The 17493-nt window shown below is 40.5% G+C and overlaps 1 protein-coding gene and 1 non-coding gene across 6 annotated transcripts in view; one reads left to right on the top strand and one right to left on the bottom strand.

Annotated features, from left to right (window-relative positions):
- Nucleotides 1–17493, top strand: part of ECT2L (epithelial cell transforming 2 like) — a 63951-nt gene that overhangs the window by 6315 nt on the left and 40143 nt on the right. For 3 of the 5 annotated variants that reach the window (XM_074368265.1, XM_074368263.1, XM_074368261.1), the window contains exons 2-3: nucleotides 2206–2339; nucleotides 3675–3787. In XM_074368265.1, the coding sequence (XP_074224366.1) occupies nucleotides 2238–2339; nucleotides 3675–3787 (215 nt within the window). In that variant the 5' untranslated portion in view covers nucleotides 2206–2237. Of the gene's footprint in view, nucleotides 1–2203; nucleotides 2340–3674; nucleotides 3788–17493 lie in introns of those variants that run through there. The other 2 variants (XM_074368262.1, XM_074368266.1) reach the window with 2 other exon arrangements.
- TRNAG-ACC (transfer RNA glycine (anticodon ACC)) lies at nucleotides 2530–2602 on the bottom strand. Its single transcript has one exon. It is a non-coding gene; the product is annotated as a tRNA-Gly (tRNA).

Below are 17493 nucleotides of genomic sequence, written 5' to 3'. Positions count from 1 at the left end.
CAAAATGTGTTTTGTTTCCACCTTCATCTTACATGTGTAATTCGTGCACATTGTTGTGTGTAGCAGATCATCGATCTATAGCATTCTATTGCATGAATATATGACAATATATTTATCCATTCAACTGTTGATAGTTGCTTAGGTTGTTTCCAGTTTGGAGCTATCCAATGCAGCTATGAATTTTCTTGTTGATTTATTTGGCCCACAGGTGCATGCTTTCTTGCTGGGTCAAGTGTATGCATATGTTCAACTTTACAAAATAATACCAAACAGTTTTTCAAAGTACTTATACTAATTTACACTTTGACCAGCTGTAGATGAGCATTCTAGATGCTCACCAAGGCATGGCTTTGTCAGTCTGTGCTGGATAACAGTCCCCAGATTTAGCAGCTTGAAACAGGAATCATTATTTTTCACATTTCCATGGGTTGGCTGGCCTCATCTGGGCAGTTCTGCTTCCTGTTGTAGGCTCAGTTCACTCGTGTGGTTGCATTTACCTGGGAGCTCTGTTAGAACTGGAGTACCCAAGATGGCTTCATTCACACATCTGGTGCTTTGACTGGGGTGGCCGAAACAGCTGGGGGCTGGCTCAACCTCTGCCTTTCCATGGAGCCTCTCCTCACTCAGTCACCTAGCCCAAGCTTATTTACATGGCAGCTAGATCTCGAGATGCAAAAAGAAAAACTGCAAGTCTTCTTAAGGCCCAGGCCCAGAAGTCATATATCATCACTTCCAGCAACCTGTTGGTTAAAACAAGGCAGTGCTAGTGCAGATTCATGGGGAGGAAGGGCAATTAGACTCCACTTCTTGATGGGAAGGCTGGGAAGGGAGCAATTATTCCTGGCCATATGTACAGTCAATATACCAACAGTTCACAAGCCTTTCACATGCAGAATACATTTACCCCATCCCAAGACACCCAAAGTCTTGTCAACTGTGGTGTCAGGCCAGGCTACAAGGAAGCTGGGGCTTCCCTCTTGTGTGCCCTCTCGTGCTTTTTCTTTTGCTTCCTGTGATGGAAGCCAGCTGCCATGTGAACTGCCCTATGGAGAAGCCCATGTGGCAAGGACAGCAAAAGAGGCCTCCAGCCAACAGCCAGTGAGAACCGAGGCCTTCCACCCAGCAGCCCATGAGCACCCGAATCCTAGCCACAGCCACATGCGTGAGCTTCAGCCCCTTCAGATGAGACTGGGGTCCTGACCAACACCTTGGTTGCAACTTACAGGAGAACCTGAGGCAGAGGTACCTGTTAAGGACTGAATTGTGCCCCCCCCATTCATGTGTTAAAGCCCCAACCCCCAATGTGCCTGCATCTGGAGATAAAGCCTATAAAGAGGTAGTAGAAGTTAAGTGAGGTTATAAGGTTGGGGCCCTTCACCCAATAGGACTGGTGTCCTTATAAGAAGAGGAAGAGGCACCAGAGTGCCTCCTACCTCCACCCACTGTGTGCTCGGAATAAAGGCCTTGTGAGAACACAGCAGGAAGGCTGCTGTCTGCAAGACAGGAAGAGAGGCCTCACCAGAACTGCCCTGATGGCACCCAGAACTGTGAGAAAATAAATTCCTGTTGTTCAAGCCACCCAGTCTGTGGTATTTTGTAAAGGCAGCCCTAGTAGACTAACAGTACTGTGCCCCACTACGTTGTGCCTGGTTCTTGACCCTCAGGAACTTTGAGATAACAATAAGAGTTTCGTGTTTTGAGCTTTTATATTTTAAGACAATTTGCTATGTGGCAATAGATAATATATTAGTCTGATTTTTTTCTCTATATCCTCTTTTTCTCTATATCTTCCACTTACGTCCTCAACAGCTAGGCAGTGGGGTGCCCTCTTTGAGCCCTTCAGATTCTTGCTTTCCAGGGAAAGAGAGTCAGTATTTATGGCTGATAAGAATTGCTGAGTCATTTTCCCAGCAAAGTTAAAAACAGCTCTAGTTTGGATTCCCATTTGGGTGCAAGTAGTTGAGGAGAGAATACTCGCAGTGATTTAGAGTTCATGAACTCCCTGTGTATATTTGTATGGACATCTATATATATCTAGGTATAGATAGATATGAATTGCTCTAATTTTATCTATATAAACATATATATATATATATAAATATATAAATGAATTGTTGCAATTTTATTATTCCTGTAAGAACAACACTAATATGCTGGATGTTCTAGGTGGGTTTTAATTGAACATCTATTGAAATGAACCTGTAGTTTCTAGGACTGGACGAAAATAATTTGCTGAGATGTCAGCTGGGAATTCTCCCAGGGAAACCCTGGAAATGGAGAGCTTCCACACAAGATTCAGTGCTTGGACACCTTTTAGCAACAAGTCATTAAATCGACAGGTGAGTCACACCCTCTAGTATAAACCAGGGTAAATTTCTAAGGTGAATTTTACTTTGATATTCTGGGTCTTATGTTGACACATTTAAAATAAAATAAATACTTGTAAAGAACTTGGTTTTTTTCTTTTTTGGTGGGGGGGTGGAGATAATTAGGTTTATCTATTTATTTTTCATTTATTTATTTTTTAAATGAAGGTACTGGGGATTGAACCCAGAGCCTCATGCACGGTAGGCATGCGCTCTACCACTTGAGCTATACCCTCCCCTCCTGTTTTTGTTTGTTTGTTTTAAGAACTTAGTTTCTGAGTCACTGTAAACAAAAACAAACCTACATTTGCCTGCCCCAAGAGACAGTCTCTTTTTACCCCAGTCCACAACTCTATTCTTATGGGAGGTGCAGATCTGCTTCCACTTTTGCCCTCTGGGCACCTCCAGAGGCAAAACGGAAACCTCTGGGACCCATGCTGGCTGCTGGAAGGGGGAGGAGATAAGAGAAGGTGCTTTTGGTGGTTTTTGGTGTGGAGACTGTTGATATGTGTTTCTTTAATTCTCTTTTCCCTCCTGTGCCAATTATATAGTTCATGGAGCCTGGGAATGCCCCCTCCTTTGAAAGGTAATGGGGCAAGTGGTCACTGAATGGCCCAGGCAGCTCTGCCAGACCTTCATGGAGAAGGCTGCCTAGGTCCCCAGAGCGCATGCGTGGTCTGGGCCTGTTCAGAAGGGAAGCAGACCAGCCGGGCTGGGACCAAAGCCTGACTAGTAATGTGAGCTTATATGTGTCATCTGAGTAAAACTGGACTGAAACCAGGTTTAGGGGGACGCTGTTCCCTGGTGTATGTTTTCCGTGGAGACATTCCTAACAATGACTATTCAGCAATATTTACTAACTTCCACTCTGGTGGGTGCTCTGAAAATATAGGACTGTAGGTTAGTAAAATCATACCTACTTCAAAAGGCCTTGTTTTCACAATTAAACAAGTGAACTGTATGTGTTTTCAAGATGAGATGTTTGGGCTCTGTTTCCCTGGCCATATTAGCTTAGGTAGAACAAGAGTCAGGATTTGTGACCTCCCTGGGCTGCCCTTGGGCACTTCTGTAATTACATCCCCACCAGCCTTCCCCACCAGCCCACCCAACTAGCCTGGGCTCATCTGCATCCCTGGATAAAAGCATTTTAAGCGAAGGGAAAGACCCTTCCTACATATGTGAACGTGCTTTGTGAACTGTAATGTGCTATGTAAATATTAGCTGTGAGGTTGTTACGTTGCCAACAATCGCTTAGTAACTAAGAATGTGTAGAACTATAAAGGAAAATGTCACCCCCTCTCCTTACAGCTCTTTCAGGAAAGAGTTGCTCTTGTAAGTCATTGGTTTGACCTCTGGACTAACAAGCAACGTCAAGAATTCTTATTCACGATTTTTTTACGATGCAGTAAATCACAATTAAGGTAAATGTAGCCTAATGATGTCATTATCTTAAAGAAAATACCATAAAGTGTTCATATAACCTTTAAGAGTTTCTTTTTTTTCCTCTAGAAAAAAAAATAAAACAATCAATATTTAAGGTTTATAAACAGTCTTCTCTAGTGCTGCTTTCTCTCTGAGGATGAAAGGGAGCCTTGGGGGGGCTTGAACACCTTCATACCACAGCGGGTTGTTTCATTTTGCAAAAAGTTATAAATGGCGTCAGTCAGTGAACTTTTAACATTCTCTTGGTATATTAAATTCTCCTTGGAACTATCAGACAGACAAGATATATCAAATGATATACTATATACAGGTAAGTACTCTGAAATATTTGTTACATGAATGGATAGATCTGAAAATTATCTGAGAAGTGACCATAGCAGCAACATTTAGGAATCTGGGCAAGACTTGTATGGCAGTGGTCTGATTGCCAGTAAGTCCTGGCTCTTATTCTTTCCCTTGCATCCTATTATGTCTGTAATTTACTTTAAAAATACTCCAGCACGGATGGTGTGACATGAAAATTGTTGGTTGAACTTACACTCAGGGGCTGCCAGTTTTTGTATCAGGAGTTGGTACTCCAGGGGTGGTTAGTTAGCACTGTATTGGAAAGGTCACAGTGTCTCAGTTATTATCAGGTACTTTGCTAATTAGCACACCAAACATTGGTTATTATCAGAGCAACTAGTGGCTTGTTAACTTGCCAGATGAATGCTAGAAGTGGACTGTCTTTGATGAAATTAAAGGTATTCAGATATGTGGACTGATCAAATATTCTAGACAGCCCTCTAGCATGCCTGTACCTGGTTGTAGAATCCAGCCAGGCCAGTAGGTGCTTAAAAGGATGGGTTCCCATGTTTTGTCTCCAAATAAATGGCCTTGTCAGACTGGGGGATTTCTGGCAGCATGAGACCAACAACAGGGGTCATAATGGAATCCTATTTCTGGAACACTGTCCTTTCTTAATTGAGTGAACATTTCACCCAAAGGGCAGAGAGCTAGGATGTCATCAAGTCTGCAGAAGAGACCATATGAAGTAATTTGGGCTTATTTACTTAAGTTCATTCAGTGGACCTCTGGGTAAGGGATCATTTGGTGTTGCTTTCATTACAACCAGAAGTAGGATGCTCTTGGAGGGAGAGGCTAACCTTCAAACTTCTTAGGTAGTTATCAAAAAGTATCTGAGAGCTGTGTGAGACCAAATCAGCTCATTTGTTTACAATACCTGCCTCTCATTTGCTTACACTTCTGCCTGCCTGTCTCTTTCAATCAGCCATTTCATCTCTCCTACCCACAAGCTCACCTTTTCTGTTGTCAGCTTTCTTTTGCATCCGTGGGCTCATAGTGGATTGTCCCTGATGGGGTCACCTAGTCACCGGTGGGGAGACAGACATCTTCTAGTTCTGTGTTGAAAGAGGCTGCAAAGACAAGCCACAGACAAAGAGGCTCTTCAGTCAAGGCTTAAAAATCAGGGAGAAGGAAAATTTTTATGGTGGTCACTGGCTAGGTTTTCTTTGGCTCCAACTTTGTAGCTTTCACGATAAAATAATAGATCAAACCCCATACCTATAATTACTCTGTGGGGCATGGTTGTCTAGTCTCCTGTATTACAAACCAAGCAATTTTCGTTGTGACCACTGGAGGTCGTTAGGGATCTTGTGGTGTACATTGAGGCTCATTAACATTAGGCCTGATGTTTTTTTTCACTGAAAACTGCATCCACTGTCTGGTACCTGAGTTCTTCTTTCTATGGAACAAGGACATGTAAATAACTAACCTGGTTCAGTGAAATTACTTTGCTTTGTTGGATAGCGGCTGTGTTTCTACAGAAAGCTGTATGTATTTCATAGTTCCATGAAGCTGTCATTACATGTTTGGGGGCTACTGATTTCAGCGGAAGTTATATGTCACTTTCTGGTCTCTAGATTTGGCAACCTGAAACCATCTTTAATGTGTTGTGGTGGTTTTTGTTGTTGAACATCAATTAGTTCATTCCCCAAAGTCTGGATGAAGTCTTTCTTATACTGCTTCCTCCGCATCTCTTTCCATCAGCCATGTCTTCTCTCTTACCAACGTCTGCAGACACCAGGTGCAGGTGGTCTAATCCAACGTGAGCCGAGCTTGATTTTAATTAAATCCAAAAGCCCAGCTCATTTTCATTTTTAGGCTAAAGTTAATACAATAACATTTCTAAGCATCTTTATTGTGACATAATTCACATACAATAAAATTCATCCACGTAAAGGGCACAGTTCAGTGGATTTAGCACATTCACAGACTTGTGCAACCATCACCACAATCTAAGTTTACAGCATTTTAATCACCCACAAAAGAAACCCCTTATCCATTAGCAGTCATTTACCATTCCAGTCTGCCAGCCCTGTGCAACCACAAACTTCTTTCTCTATAAATTTGCCTATTCTGGACTTTTCATATAAATAGAATTATATAATATGTAGCCTTTTGTGACTGGCTACTTTCATGCATTATAATGCTCTCAGGGTTCATCTATTTTATAACATGTATCAATACTTTCCTTTTATTGCCAAACGATATTCCATAGTATGGATATGCCATATTTTCTTTATCCATTCCTCAGTTGATGGACATTTGGGTTGTTCCCACATTTTGGCTACTGTAAGTAATGCTGCTATGAACTTCTGTGTATAAGTTTTTCTATATGGATGTTTTTATTTCTTTTAGGTTTATAACTAGAAATGAAATTGGTGGGTCAAATGGTAACCCTGTAATGAACTTCTGATTATTAAGCATTTCTTTCCTATAGTCCCTGTTTCCCCCATAACTGTGAGTAAGCTTGTGAATAAACAAGAGAATTTAGCATGATTTGAATGCCTGAAATCTTTGTATGTAAGTTCAAGAGTCTTTGTGCAATACCTTGTTCTCCAGGCAAAGAAGCCATTGTTTTGGATGCTTTGTTTTATAATTTCTGAATAACTTTGTTTTGACTCAGGCAGTTAGAAAGCTTGAACAGAATACTGTGGTATTGGTCAGAAATATGCTGTCACGATGTTTGTTAAAAGTTTCTTCTTAATCTCTACAAGATATGTTTAAATATCTAAGATTTTTCTTTTCTGTCCTAATAAATATTCCATATGGTTAAGGTTTTGGAAAATTTCTTAAATGGAGATTTATGATATTTAAAACATTTTTCAAAGGTTCACCTTCTTAAACCATCCCTCTGGCAATTTCTCCCTCTCACCTCAACTTAAGTGCCACCCTCCCCTGCCACCCCTCCCCGAAGCCTTTCCTGCTCATCTTTAACCCCCAGCAATTTTTCACAAACCTCTGTCATGGCATTTCCCCCCAGATACTGTGCTTGTGGCCACATGTCCAGGGGTGTTGTCCCCCTGCCGCTTGACTAGGCTGACCTTTCCTGTGACTCCTTAAAGGAAACTGGGTTGTTTGTGTCTGTCACACTTGGAGAAACCTATTGAGAAGTTTGAATCAGTCACCTCATCACACTGGTGGGACCGGTTTCAAATTGCTTCTGTTCATTAGCAGGTAATTCCTCCTACAAAGGCCTTTCCTGCTGGGGCTGGAGCTGTTGAAACTTGTAGCTTTTCCTGGTGGGTGGGGCAACATTCATGCAACTGCATTCCCAAGAGATGAATGGATTGGGGGTGTGTGTCTGTGTGTGAATGTAGGGAGAAAGTAGGGTGAGGGAGATTACAAACAGGCAAGGATTAGCTCTCGTCACTTGTCTGTATCAGAACCAAGTGGAAATGGGGTTGGAGGGCAGAAAAATGTACTGACTAGTGTAGAGTCAAGAGAACACCGGCCCCGACTCTCACGTCTGTGCACACACCGCCTGTTCATAGGCAGCCCCGGGACGGCTCAGTTGAGGATGTCTATCTCAGCTGTCATCTGTGAGGAAATTTAATGCATAAATGTTTCAGAGACAATATACTTCTAGATGAATCTTAAAATATAAGAACAGCCACATCACTATGAGATACTGACGTCCATCTGAAAGGAGGATGTTTCTGTGTGCAGGTGGTGGAGAGGAGAGAGGAGTGTTCAAAGGCATACTGTTTTCTAGATATCCAAGACAGGCCTGAAAATGTGGGTCATCCTGACTCTCCTCCCCTCGGTGCCATATTCTGGACATATTTCTGTCCTTTCACATAGATCAGAGGGTCGTGGGCAACCACATGAAATATTAGCATTTGTTGTTGGGATGGGTTTTAGGGGTGGATGAAGCTGAGAAAGAGAATCCTTGAGTTTAAAAGGAAAAGAGAAACCAAAACCCGAAGCTGTTTTACTGGGCAGGGGATGGAGACAGAGGAAAAGTGGGTGGTGGGAAGGCCATTGGCTTCCATCAGGCAAAGCCCCCGCACTGGATGTCCTCACTTCCCATTTTGTAAGTGGTGCCAGTCCCCTGTATAATGTTTCACTTCTCTTTACAGCAGGTAGCTCCACCTGACACTGCATTGGTCATAGTATATGCTTATTTTTTTACCCTCTGCCTATTCTGCTAGAAGATTGCTTCATGAGAACAGGGGCTTTTTTTTTTTTTTTTTTCCTGATAACTATTTCTGTCCCTGGCACTTAGAGCAATACCAGGTACATAGTAGCCACTCAATAAATGCTTGCTGAACGAATGAAGATGTGTAAAATTCTCCTTATTACAACAATAACAAAAAGATAATTGGAAAAAAATTCCTTGGATAGTTCTCTAGGAGGAAGGAATTTTTCGAGATACTACAAGTTTTAGAATATAGGGTATTACTACTACTTGGCTTCATTCAAGACTTTTCTTTAATCAATTCAAGATCTCTGTAAAGCAGTTCCCAAATGAATTATGCATAGTACTAATACCCTAGGGTGCTATGTTGCACACCTCTAGGGGGTGCTATTTCACACTGTCATCTGTGTGAGTGGATTGAAAGTTGTTCACCGCATGACTTCTCAAATATAGCAGCCCTGGTAATACAGCCATTTATAAGTGACGTGATATTAGCTTCCAGATCTACCAAGTGTCGTTTCACCTTCTGTGTAGGAATAGTCAAATCAATAGATAATTCATTGGAAAGTGGAACCAAGGTGCCAAGAGGCCGTTAGTCTCTGTTCTGCATTTAAAAATCTCTTTAGGAACTTTCCAGGAGGGTTGTGGCAGAGTAAGAGCAGAAGGGGCTGCCATGAGACCCCCACTGGCTAGCACGTATTAGCAGAAGTCAGATGCTCTTAGTACACAGCAAGTGTTCAGTGAGAGTGCGTCATCTTTCCTCCTGCCCTCTGCTGGGAGGGTTCTCTTCACTCTCAAAGGGACCTCAAAAGAAACTTGAGGAAAGGACATGCTCTCTTCTGCCCTGTGGCCTCTGCTGTGTGCGGACTTCTGCTCACAGTGGTCTGTCACCTGGGAGCCACCTCGGGGAACAAACTTGAGGACCAAAGCAAACCATCAAGGCGGCAGAGTGAAAATACAGAAAATCCTTAACCCTTGATGACACTGAATCTTTGAATTCACTGACCTTGGAGCTACCCTGATTTTCCTTATTGATTAAAAGTGCAAGGAAGATAAATCGGTTTTAAAATGGTCCATAACAGCCCATTTTTTAGTCGTCACTTCTCATAACTCTGAGAATGTAGCTGAGAACCAGCTAGATTTGGAAAAACAAAAAAGCATTTAGCAGTCAGACAGATGTCCTTTACACATAGAAGAGAGCCCCTCAGAGCCTCATGCAGAGTCTAAGTATTTAATTAATTCAGGGCTTCAAAAAGGATTATACATTCTCTGATGGACACCATACATGTATTTAACACTTTGTACTTGACTTTGGCATAAGCATCAGGATCTGCTAGCTGCCTCTTCTACCAACGGAAGGTCAAGTTCACCGATGTTAGGCCGGCTAGGCCCAGCAGAGTCACTAGGAGTTTGTGAAAACACAAACTGCAAGCCTCATCCATAGACATTTCAGCTCAACACACCTGGGATGGGGCGGAAAAGCTGTTTTGGCTAAGCTCCCAGGGTGATTGATCCGCAGCCAAGTGTAAGACACAGAGCCTGGGTGACCTGAAGGCCTCAAGGCTTCATCTTCCTTTTGATTCTGCTCCTTCTTGGAAGCAGGAACACAGACCGTACGAGAGTCCTGTCCTTTCTAGTCTCAATTAACAAAAGTACTTGCTCAGGTTTTGTCGGTTTTTCATCTTTCACTTGCGATGCTTCTTAGTGGTTTTAGAAAGTTTCATTGTAAGTAACCTTAAACTTGACACAAAAATAAAGAAAATATTTTACTCTCATATAATTGGAAAATTCAGAGGTAGGTTTGGCTGCAGTTGAAGCTTGATCCGGGAGTTCAGTAATAAAACCAATGACTTATTTCTTTCTGCCCCTCTGCTCTGCCTTCAGCAGTCATGGCTTCATTATGGTTCCTCAGTTGTGTCTAGAAGAAAAAAATGTCCTTGGTTTCACTCTGAACTAGTTTAGGTCCATGCCCACTTCTGCCAAGTGCTGTGGCCACAGGATTGACCCACATGAATTGAATTAGCCTTAAAACATGTGCTTGACCCACATGAACTGAATTAGCCTTAATCATGCACTTTTTGGCATCAGGAGTGGAGTCAGCTCTTATAGAACCACATAGACCACCAAATAGGAATTGAGGTTATTTTACCTAAAAAGGGAAAGTGAACGTTGGGTGCCAAAAGCTAAAGCCTATTTATCCAGCACTGAACAAACATTCACTGCGGGTCTGCTGTGTACCAAGCGTTGTTCTTAGTGCATCGGATTCAACACTACACAGAGTGTAAAAGACTCCTGCTCTCTCAAGTTCATACTTCAGGAGACTAAAAGTTACCCTAAAATGGGAACTGTGAGTACCCACGCATCTCACTGAATATCTGACGGCACTCTATAGCACCACTGGAAATATCTAGGGGTGTTTTACATGTCTCAGAAGTTAGGGCAATGTGGTAGACTGGATAATGGCACCCAAGTAAGTCCACGCCCTAACCCCTGGAAACAATGAGTGTTACCTCATATGGCAAAGGGGCCTTGCAGTTGTGATTAAGGGTCTTGTGTTGGGGAGATTATCCTACATCACTGGGGCTTCATTTAATCACAATGGTCCTAATAAGGGATGCGAGAGACATCAGAGTCAGAAGAGAAGACATTGTGATGATGGGAGATACAGAGAGATTTGAAGATCCGGGGCTGCTGGCTTTGAGGATGGAGAAAGGGGACATGAACTACAGAACACAGGCAGCTACTAGAACCTGAAAAAGGCAAGGAAACACGCTCTCCTCTCAGAGCCTCCAGAAAAATCCAGCCCTGCCAACACCTTGACTGTAGCCCTGTGAAACTGATGTCAGACCTCTGACCTCCAGAACTCTGAGAAAACATATTTGTACTGCTTTAAGCCACTAAGATGGTGGTCATTTGTTATAAATGATCAGGAAACTAATACAAGCAGTGATTTTTTTCTCCTCCTGCTTTCCAACTTCTTTTTTTTCATCCTTTATTCTAATTTACATGTATCTATTTACCGCCTGCTAAGTTACAACTACCACACCAGGTGCTGGGGCCAGAGCAGCACCCAAGACGGCCACCGTGACTTTTCTATGGGGCTCACAGTCCAGGGGAAGAGGAAGACTTCAAATGGTGAATGAGTCCAAAAAATGACTAAATTTGAGGTTAAGCAAGAATGGAAACACAAAAATAGAGCCTGAGTTAGACTACAGTGCACATCTAAGTGTACAGGATTCAGGTTGCGGCAAAGGATGTGAAAGTTAGTTAAGCAGGGCTCCGTGAGCGACAGGAGCCTCCCAAGGGGAAGTGCTCGAGGAGCAGGAATAGTCAGCCTGTTGGGAAGGTGAGGGGATTCTGGCAGAACCCCAGAAATATCACCCTAAAAACCCACTAACATCACCGTATATGGTTACCTATACGTTGCAAAATTGCTTTTTACCAGCCATGCGACTTGAATCCACCATGCTGCTCCCAGAGAAGGTTTCTTGCTCCTTCCTCAGGACTGTATTGCTTCATTAGACACAATAAAGTTATATAATCATAAGAATCGCACAAGGGAAGTCAAGTCCATGTGCACGCTTTATCCTTTATTTTCGACAATCCAAGGGGAGGCCTGGCCAGCCCAATAGATAGCAAAGAAATAGCTCCAACTGTGCTAAGTGACAAAGGGAAAGCATTGGGGACCTCACCTAGTCCAGGGGATCAGGGAAGCCTCCCCTGAGGATTGGACATTTAGGCTGGAATCTGAAGGATGTGTAGGATTTAGACAAGCCAAGACTTGGAGGATGAGTGTCCCACCTAGAGGGGACAACTTGTGTGAAAGCCGTGGGCCCTTTTTGTCTATTCAACAGTCACACTGGGCTTTCGTAGAAGCATTGGAAAATGTGCATAAGCAAAAAGAGGAAAATACCAATTACCTGTAGTTGCACGACCTAGATTTAACCTTCTCGTTTTTGATGCTTATGTGTATCTATTTGACTATTTATGAATCAGGGTAAACAAATTATTTTTAAATCTTAAAAAAAAAAACAACACAACACTTCAATCACTCTTATTGCTGTACCCAGACCCTGCTTTGCTCTCTCATTCACTGGAGATTTCAGCATGCGGTTCTGCATTTTGTGTACACTCCAAGCCCAGCTGTTACTTGGTGTGACACCAGCATCCATTGGAAATCCACCGAACACAGACCCTTACCATACCATAGAGTGTTTGTAAAGCTGCCAGACAAGACTGAGGGTGCTACCTAGGCAACTAGATGACAGGGACCTCCTCCCAATCCACTTGGCCATCTCCGGGCCACCTCTCCAAGCTGCTCCCCTGTCAGTTCATCACAATTTTGGCAGCTTCTTTCTACTTCTTACCAGAAATTTTGGAGCAGAGACTAAGCCTTGTTATTTTTGCAAAGCACACATTGTGTATTCAGTAGCACACTGCAAAGCATTATCATGAATTATTTAAATGAAGCTATCCTTGTCACAACAAATGAGCAAAGCACATTTTGTTCATTGTCTCCTTACATGTTGTTATTTCTTTTCACGGATTTCTTACTTCAAGACATTAACTAAAATGCAATGAGCCACAATGTCATTACTGCAAACTACCCTAGTTCTCCGCTCCTCACGTACTGATTTTTTTTTTAATCTAACTGAAGCATTTTTTTTTCTTCTTGCTTAAGATTCATTATATTTGAGTGTGTCATTGTAGCAGTGTAAATGAGGGACAAATATAAAACTTGTATAATTAAGGCTGACTTTAAAAAGTAACTCAGATTCAATTCTCTTTTGCTTTGCTGGAATGGAACAGTAGATGCTGTGGGGTGGAATGGAGGATGGGGACAAAAACTCTGAAGATATGAGACCTGTCTCTGAAGAGGAGGCTGAAAATATTTCTGTTTTTGCATCCAATTTTACTGATCTGCTTGAGAATTCCAAATGAGAGTAAACTGTTTCTCAGGGGCCAGTGAAATGATTGTGAAGCCTTCCTCAGACAGTGAGGAGTTAGGTCAGTGATCCATTAGGATTAACTGTTCTTGGTGTCACAAGCCTCACTCAGTTTGAATGTTAATTTCAATCAATACTGAGAAGATCCCTAAGGGACACTCTGTCTTGATACTTGGTGCTCCCAGCGCATGGACAACTCCATTCCTTGCCCCCTTCTTACACCCGCACCCTAACCTTTCCCCAGACCACGGTCCCATTGTAAGCCATTCTATTTTGTCTCTGGTCTGGTTGTGACAAAGCTGCATGGATGGGGATCAAGAAAAAGTAGCAATTTAAAATAATGCCGGGGCAGGGGGAAGGTATAGCTCAAGCAGTAGAGCGCATGCTTAGCATGCATGAGGACCTGGTTCAATCCCCAGTGCCTCCCCTAAAAATAAACAAACCTAATTACCTCCTCCCCACCCCCTACCAAAATAAAAGAATAAATAAAAATTTTAAAATAAATAAATAAAATAATGCCAGGGGAGTAGAAACACACAAAAATAATAGACAATCATTAAAACTTGGAACTGAAGCAACTAGCTTCTTCTTTAAAAAAACAAAACAAAAAACACACACTTCTTTACAATAATTTTTAACTTAGAAAAGTTGCAAAAATAGTACAAACAATTCCTTTAAGTTTTTCACTTGGATTCCTCAATTGTTAATATTTAGCCATTTTTGCTTTATTATTCTGAATATCTGAGAGTGAGTTGTAAACATAATGCCCCACTAACCCTAAGCATTTCAGTATGTGTTTCCTCAAAAACAAGCAGACTTGGCTGAAAAAAATCACAGTACATCCTCCAATATCAGAAAATCCACATTGATTCAGCACTACCACCCAATGCACAGACTCCATTCAATGCAGCTGATTCTTCCAACAATGTCCTTTATAATCATCCTTTTCTTCTCAGTCCAAATCCAATCCAGGGTCACCCACTGTATGTAGCTTTCACATCTCTATCTCCACCTTCAATGGAGCAATTCCTCAGTTTTTCCTTGTCTTTTCTTACATGACACTTGAAGAGGACAGATCTGCTACTTTGTTGAACAACCTTCAGTTTGTGGTTGGCTGGTATTTCCTCACGATTACATTGAGGTTGTACACTCTTGGCAGGAAAAACACAGACTGGATGCTGTGTTCTCATTGGGTCATTTTGGGGGCAGAGCATGTCAATTTGTCCCACCGCTTGTGACTTTTATCACTTGGCTAAGATGCTTAATTATTAAGTATTTTATATTTATTAATTTATAAATAACTAAAAAGGATTTGAGTGATTAGTTTTAAATTAATTAAAAAGTATTTGAATCTATGCAAATATCCTTTTCCTCAGCAAACTTTCACCTACTAGTTTTAGCGTCCATTGATGATTCTTATCTGAAACACTTATTACTATGATAGCTGCCAGGTGGTAATTTTCTCATTACTTAATTCCTCTACGTGTATTAATTGGTGTTCTGTTGCAAGGCAGAACTTTTCCTTCTCCCAAGACTTGTAAGTGAATCTCTAGTTAAGCCAGCAGTTTGGTAAATGTGTGGTCCAGACTGCCTCTGGGTCTAGTGGATATTCAACAACCTGGGGGTGAGGGTACCTAAGGTCTTTTTTGTTCCTAATTGGAGGTGCCATTTTCATTTCACACTGGGACTTTCTGAGGCTTGACCCACTCTATGGGAATTTAGGACCAAGAAGACCCATTGCAGGATGAAATCTGTTCAGAGTCACAACTTTTCTTTCACTGAGTTAATCTGTGTTCATTAGGACCCAGTAACAGGGCAGCAGTAGCCACTTAGCAGTGAGGGAGAAGTCTTGGAGTCTCAGTGGCCTTAGGTAAATGAATTCTGGTAGGTTCTTATTACCAAAGTTTCCAATCAGCTGTGAAACTAGTCACAATTATCTGTAATTCTACTGAGTTTGGAGGAAATCAGGAGTTCCAGGGAAGAGTCTCGATTGCTATCTGGTGGCTTGGGACTATAGCAGATGTTTATTGCTAATATCTAAAGAGGGCAATCAGGTATTAAATATCCTTTTTTTTTTTTTTTTGTAGTTGTTAGCTGCAGGGCCAGCAGTGCAAATGTCTCTTTGGTCTAAGGTTTATATAGCCCCCAAGATGACCACTTTGATAGAGCCTTGGATTTTATATTTATTCAAGATCTATCTGTGCTTAGGTAGAATGCTTGTAAGAAGTTTTCTTGATAGATGTCATATTAAAAAATTATTATTGAATTTCTTAAGGTATGATGATGGTATTATATATAGTATATATATTTTAAAAATGTTTCTTATTATTTAGTGAGACACTGAAGTATTTATGGATGAAATTATATGATGCCTTGGATTTGCTTTAAAACAATATGAGAGTGAGGGAGTAAGAAGAAAAAGGGGATATAACAGAAACCAGATGGTCTGTGAGATGATAATTATTTAAGTTAATTAGTGGAGTCATAATAGTATAACAAATATTAATGTGAAATGAAGACATTTTCAAATAAAGGGAAACTGACAAAATTTGTTGTAAAGAAATGCTGAAGGAAGTCCTTTAGGCTAAGGAAATTGATAACAGAAAGAAACTTGGATTTATAAGCAGGAATGAAGAGCACAGAAAATGATAAATGTGTGAGGAAATATAAAATTTTGAAGTTATTTTAAGATACACGACTATTTAATGCAAAAAAATGTATTTTGGAGTTTATAACTTAAGTAGATGCAATAGATATAATAACAAAAGCATAAAGGATGGTGATAATTATACTGTCACACTGGCCTTTAATTTTACATGAATATTAACTCTAAGTAGGCTATGAAAAAAACAGATGCATACCATAGTTCCTAGCAACAACTTAAAAGAGTAGTGTAAGAGATATCCTAAAAAGCCAATAAAAGAATTAAAATGGAATATAAAAGAATTTATTAACTCAAACCAAGGCAGGAGAAGAAGAATAAATGTCCATAAAACAGACGGGACAACCAAACAACAAATAACAAAATTAAGACTTGGTTTCAACATAACAATAATTATATTAAATACAAGCAGACTAAACCCTCAAATAAAGGCAATGATTGTCAAATGAGCTTAAAAAAATGCACTGTATAATGACTATGAGGGATACACTTTAAACATAAAGGCACTGATTGGTGAAGTGTAAGGATAGGGAAAGATACACTGTGCAAATAGTAAGCATATAAAAGTAGGATGGTGCACCCCAGTGTTCACAGCAGCACTGTTTACAATAGCCAAGACATGGAAACAACCTAAATGTCCACCAACAGATGACTGGATAAAGAAGCTGTGGTATATTTATACAATGGAATACTATTCAGCCATAAAAATTAATAAAATATTGCCATTTGCAGCAACATGGATGGACTTGGAGAATGTCATTCTAAGTGAAGTAAGCCAGAAAGAGAAAGAAAACACCACATCACTTACATATGGAATCTAAGAAAAAAAAAAGACAAATGAACTTACTTACAAAGCAGAAACAGACTCACAGACATATAAAACAAACTTATGGTTAACAGTGGGGTAAGGGGGTGGGAAGGAATACACTGGGTGTTTGAGATTTGCAGATACTAACTAATATATATAAAATAGATAAATAAGTTTAAACTGTATAGCACAGGGAGCTACATTCAATATCTTGTAGTAACTTATGGTGAAAAAGAATATGAAAACGAATATATGTATGTTCCTATGTGACTTTAGCATTGTGCTGTACGCCAGAAATTGACACATTATAAACTGACTATATACTTCAATAAAAATATAAAAAAGTAGGATGGTAATATTAATATCAGACAGAATGGACTTCAGGACAAGGAATATCACCAGAGAGATTGAGAGGGATGTTTTATAATGAGAAAAATATCAATTTATGAAGAAGTCATAACAATTACAAATGTTTATGTACCAAATAACAGAGTTTCAAATTACATGAAATAAAAACTGACAAAATAGAACCAAACGAAAAAATCAGTAAGAATATAGAAGAACTGAGCAATATTCTCAACCACCTTGAACTAAAATTTGTAGAAAACTAGACACAACTATTTCCAAAAATGTGTTCTTTTTATGAGCGAACTCACATTCATCAAGATACATCACTTCCTGGTCCACAAAATAAGACTCAATGCATTTCAGAATTGTTGAAATCTTATTAAGTATATTCTTTAACACAATGCAATACATTTTGAGATTAATAAAAATAAAATATC

The sequence above is a fragment of the Camelus bactrianus genome, chromosome 8 (genome assembly GCF_048773025.1).
Source record: "Camelus bactrianus isolate YW-2024 breed Bactrian camel chromosome 8, ASM4877302v1, whole genome shotgun sequence".
In the NCBI taxonomy this organism is placed as follows: domain Eukaryota; kingdom Metazoa; phylum Chordata; class Mammalia; order Artiodactyla; family Camelidae; genus Camelus; species Camelus bactrianus.
The sequence above is the reverse complement of the archived record's forward strand: the minus strand, read 5'-3'. Positions and strand labels throughout refer to the sequence as shown.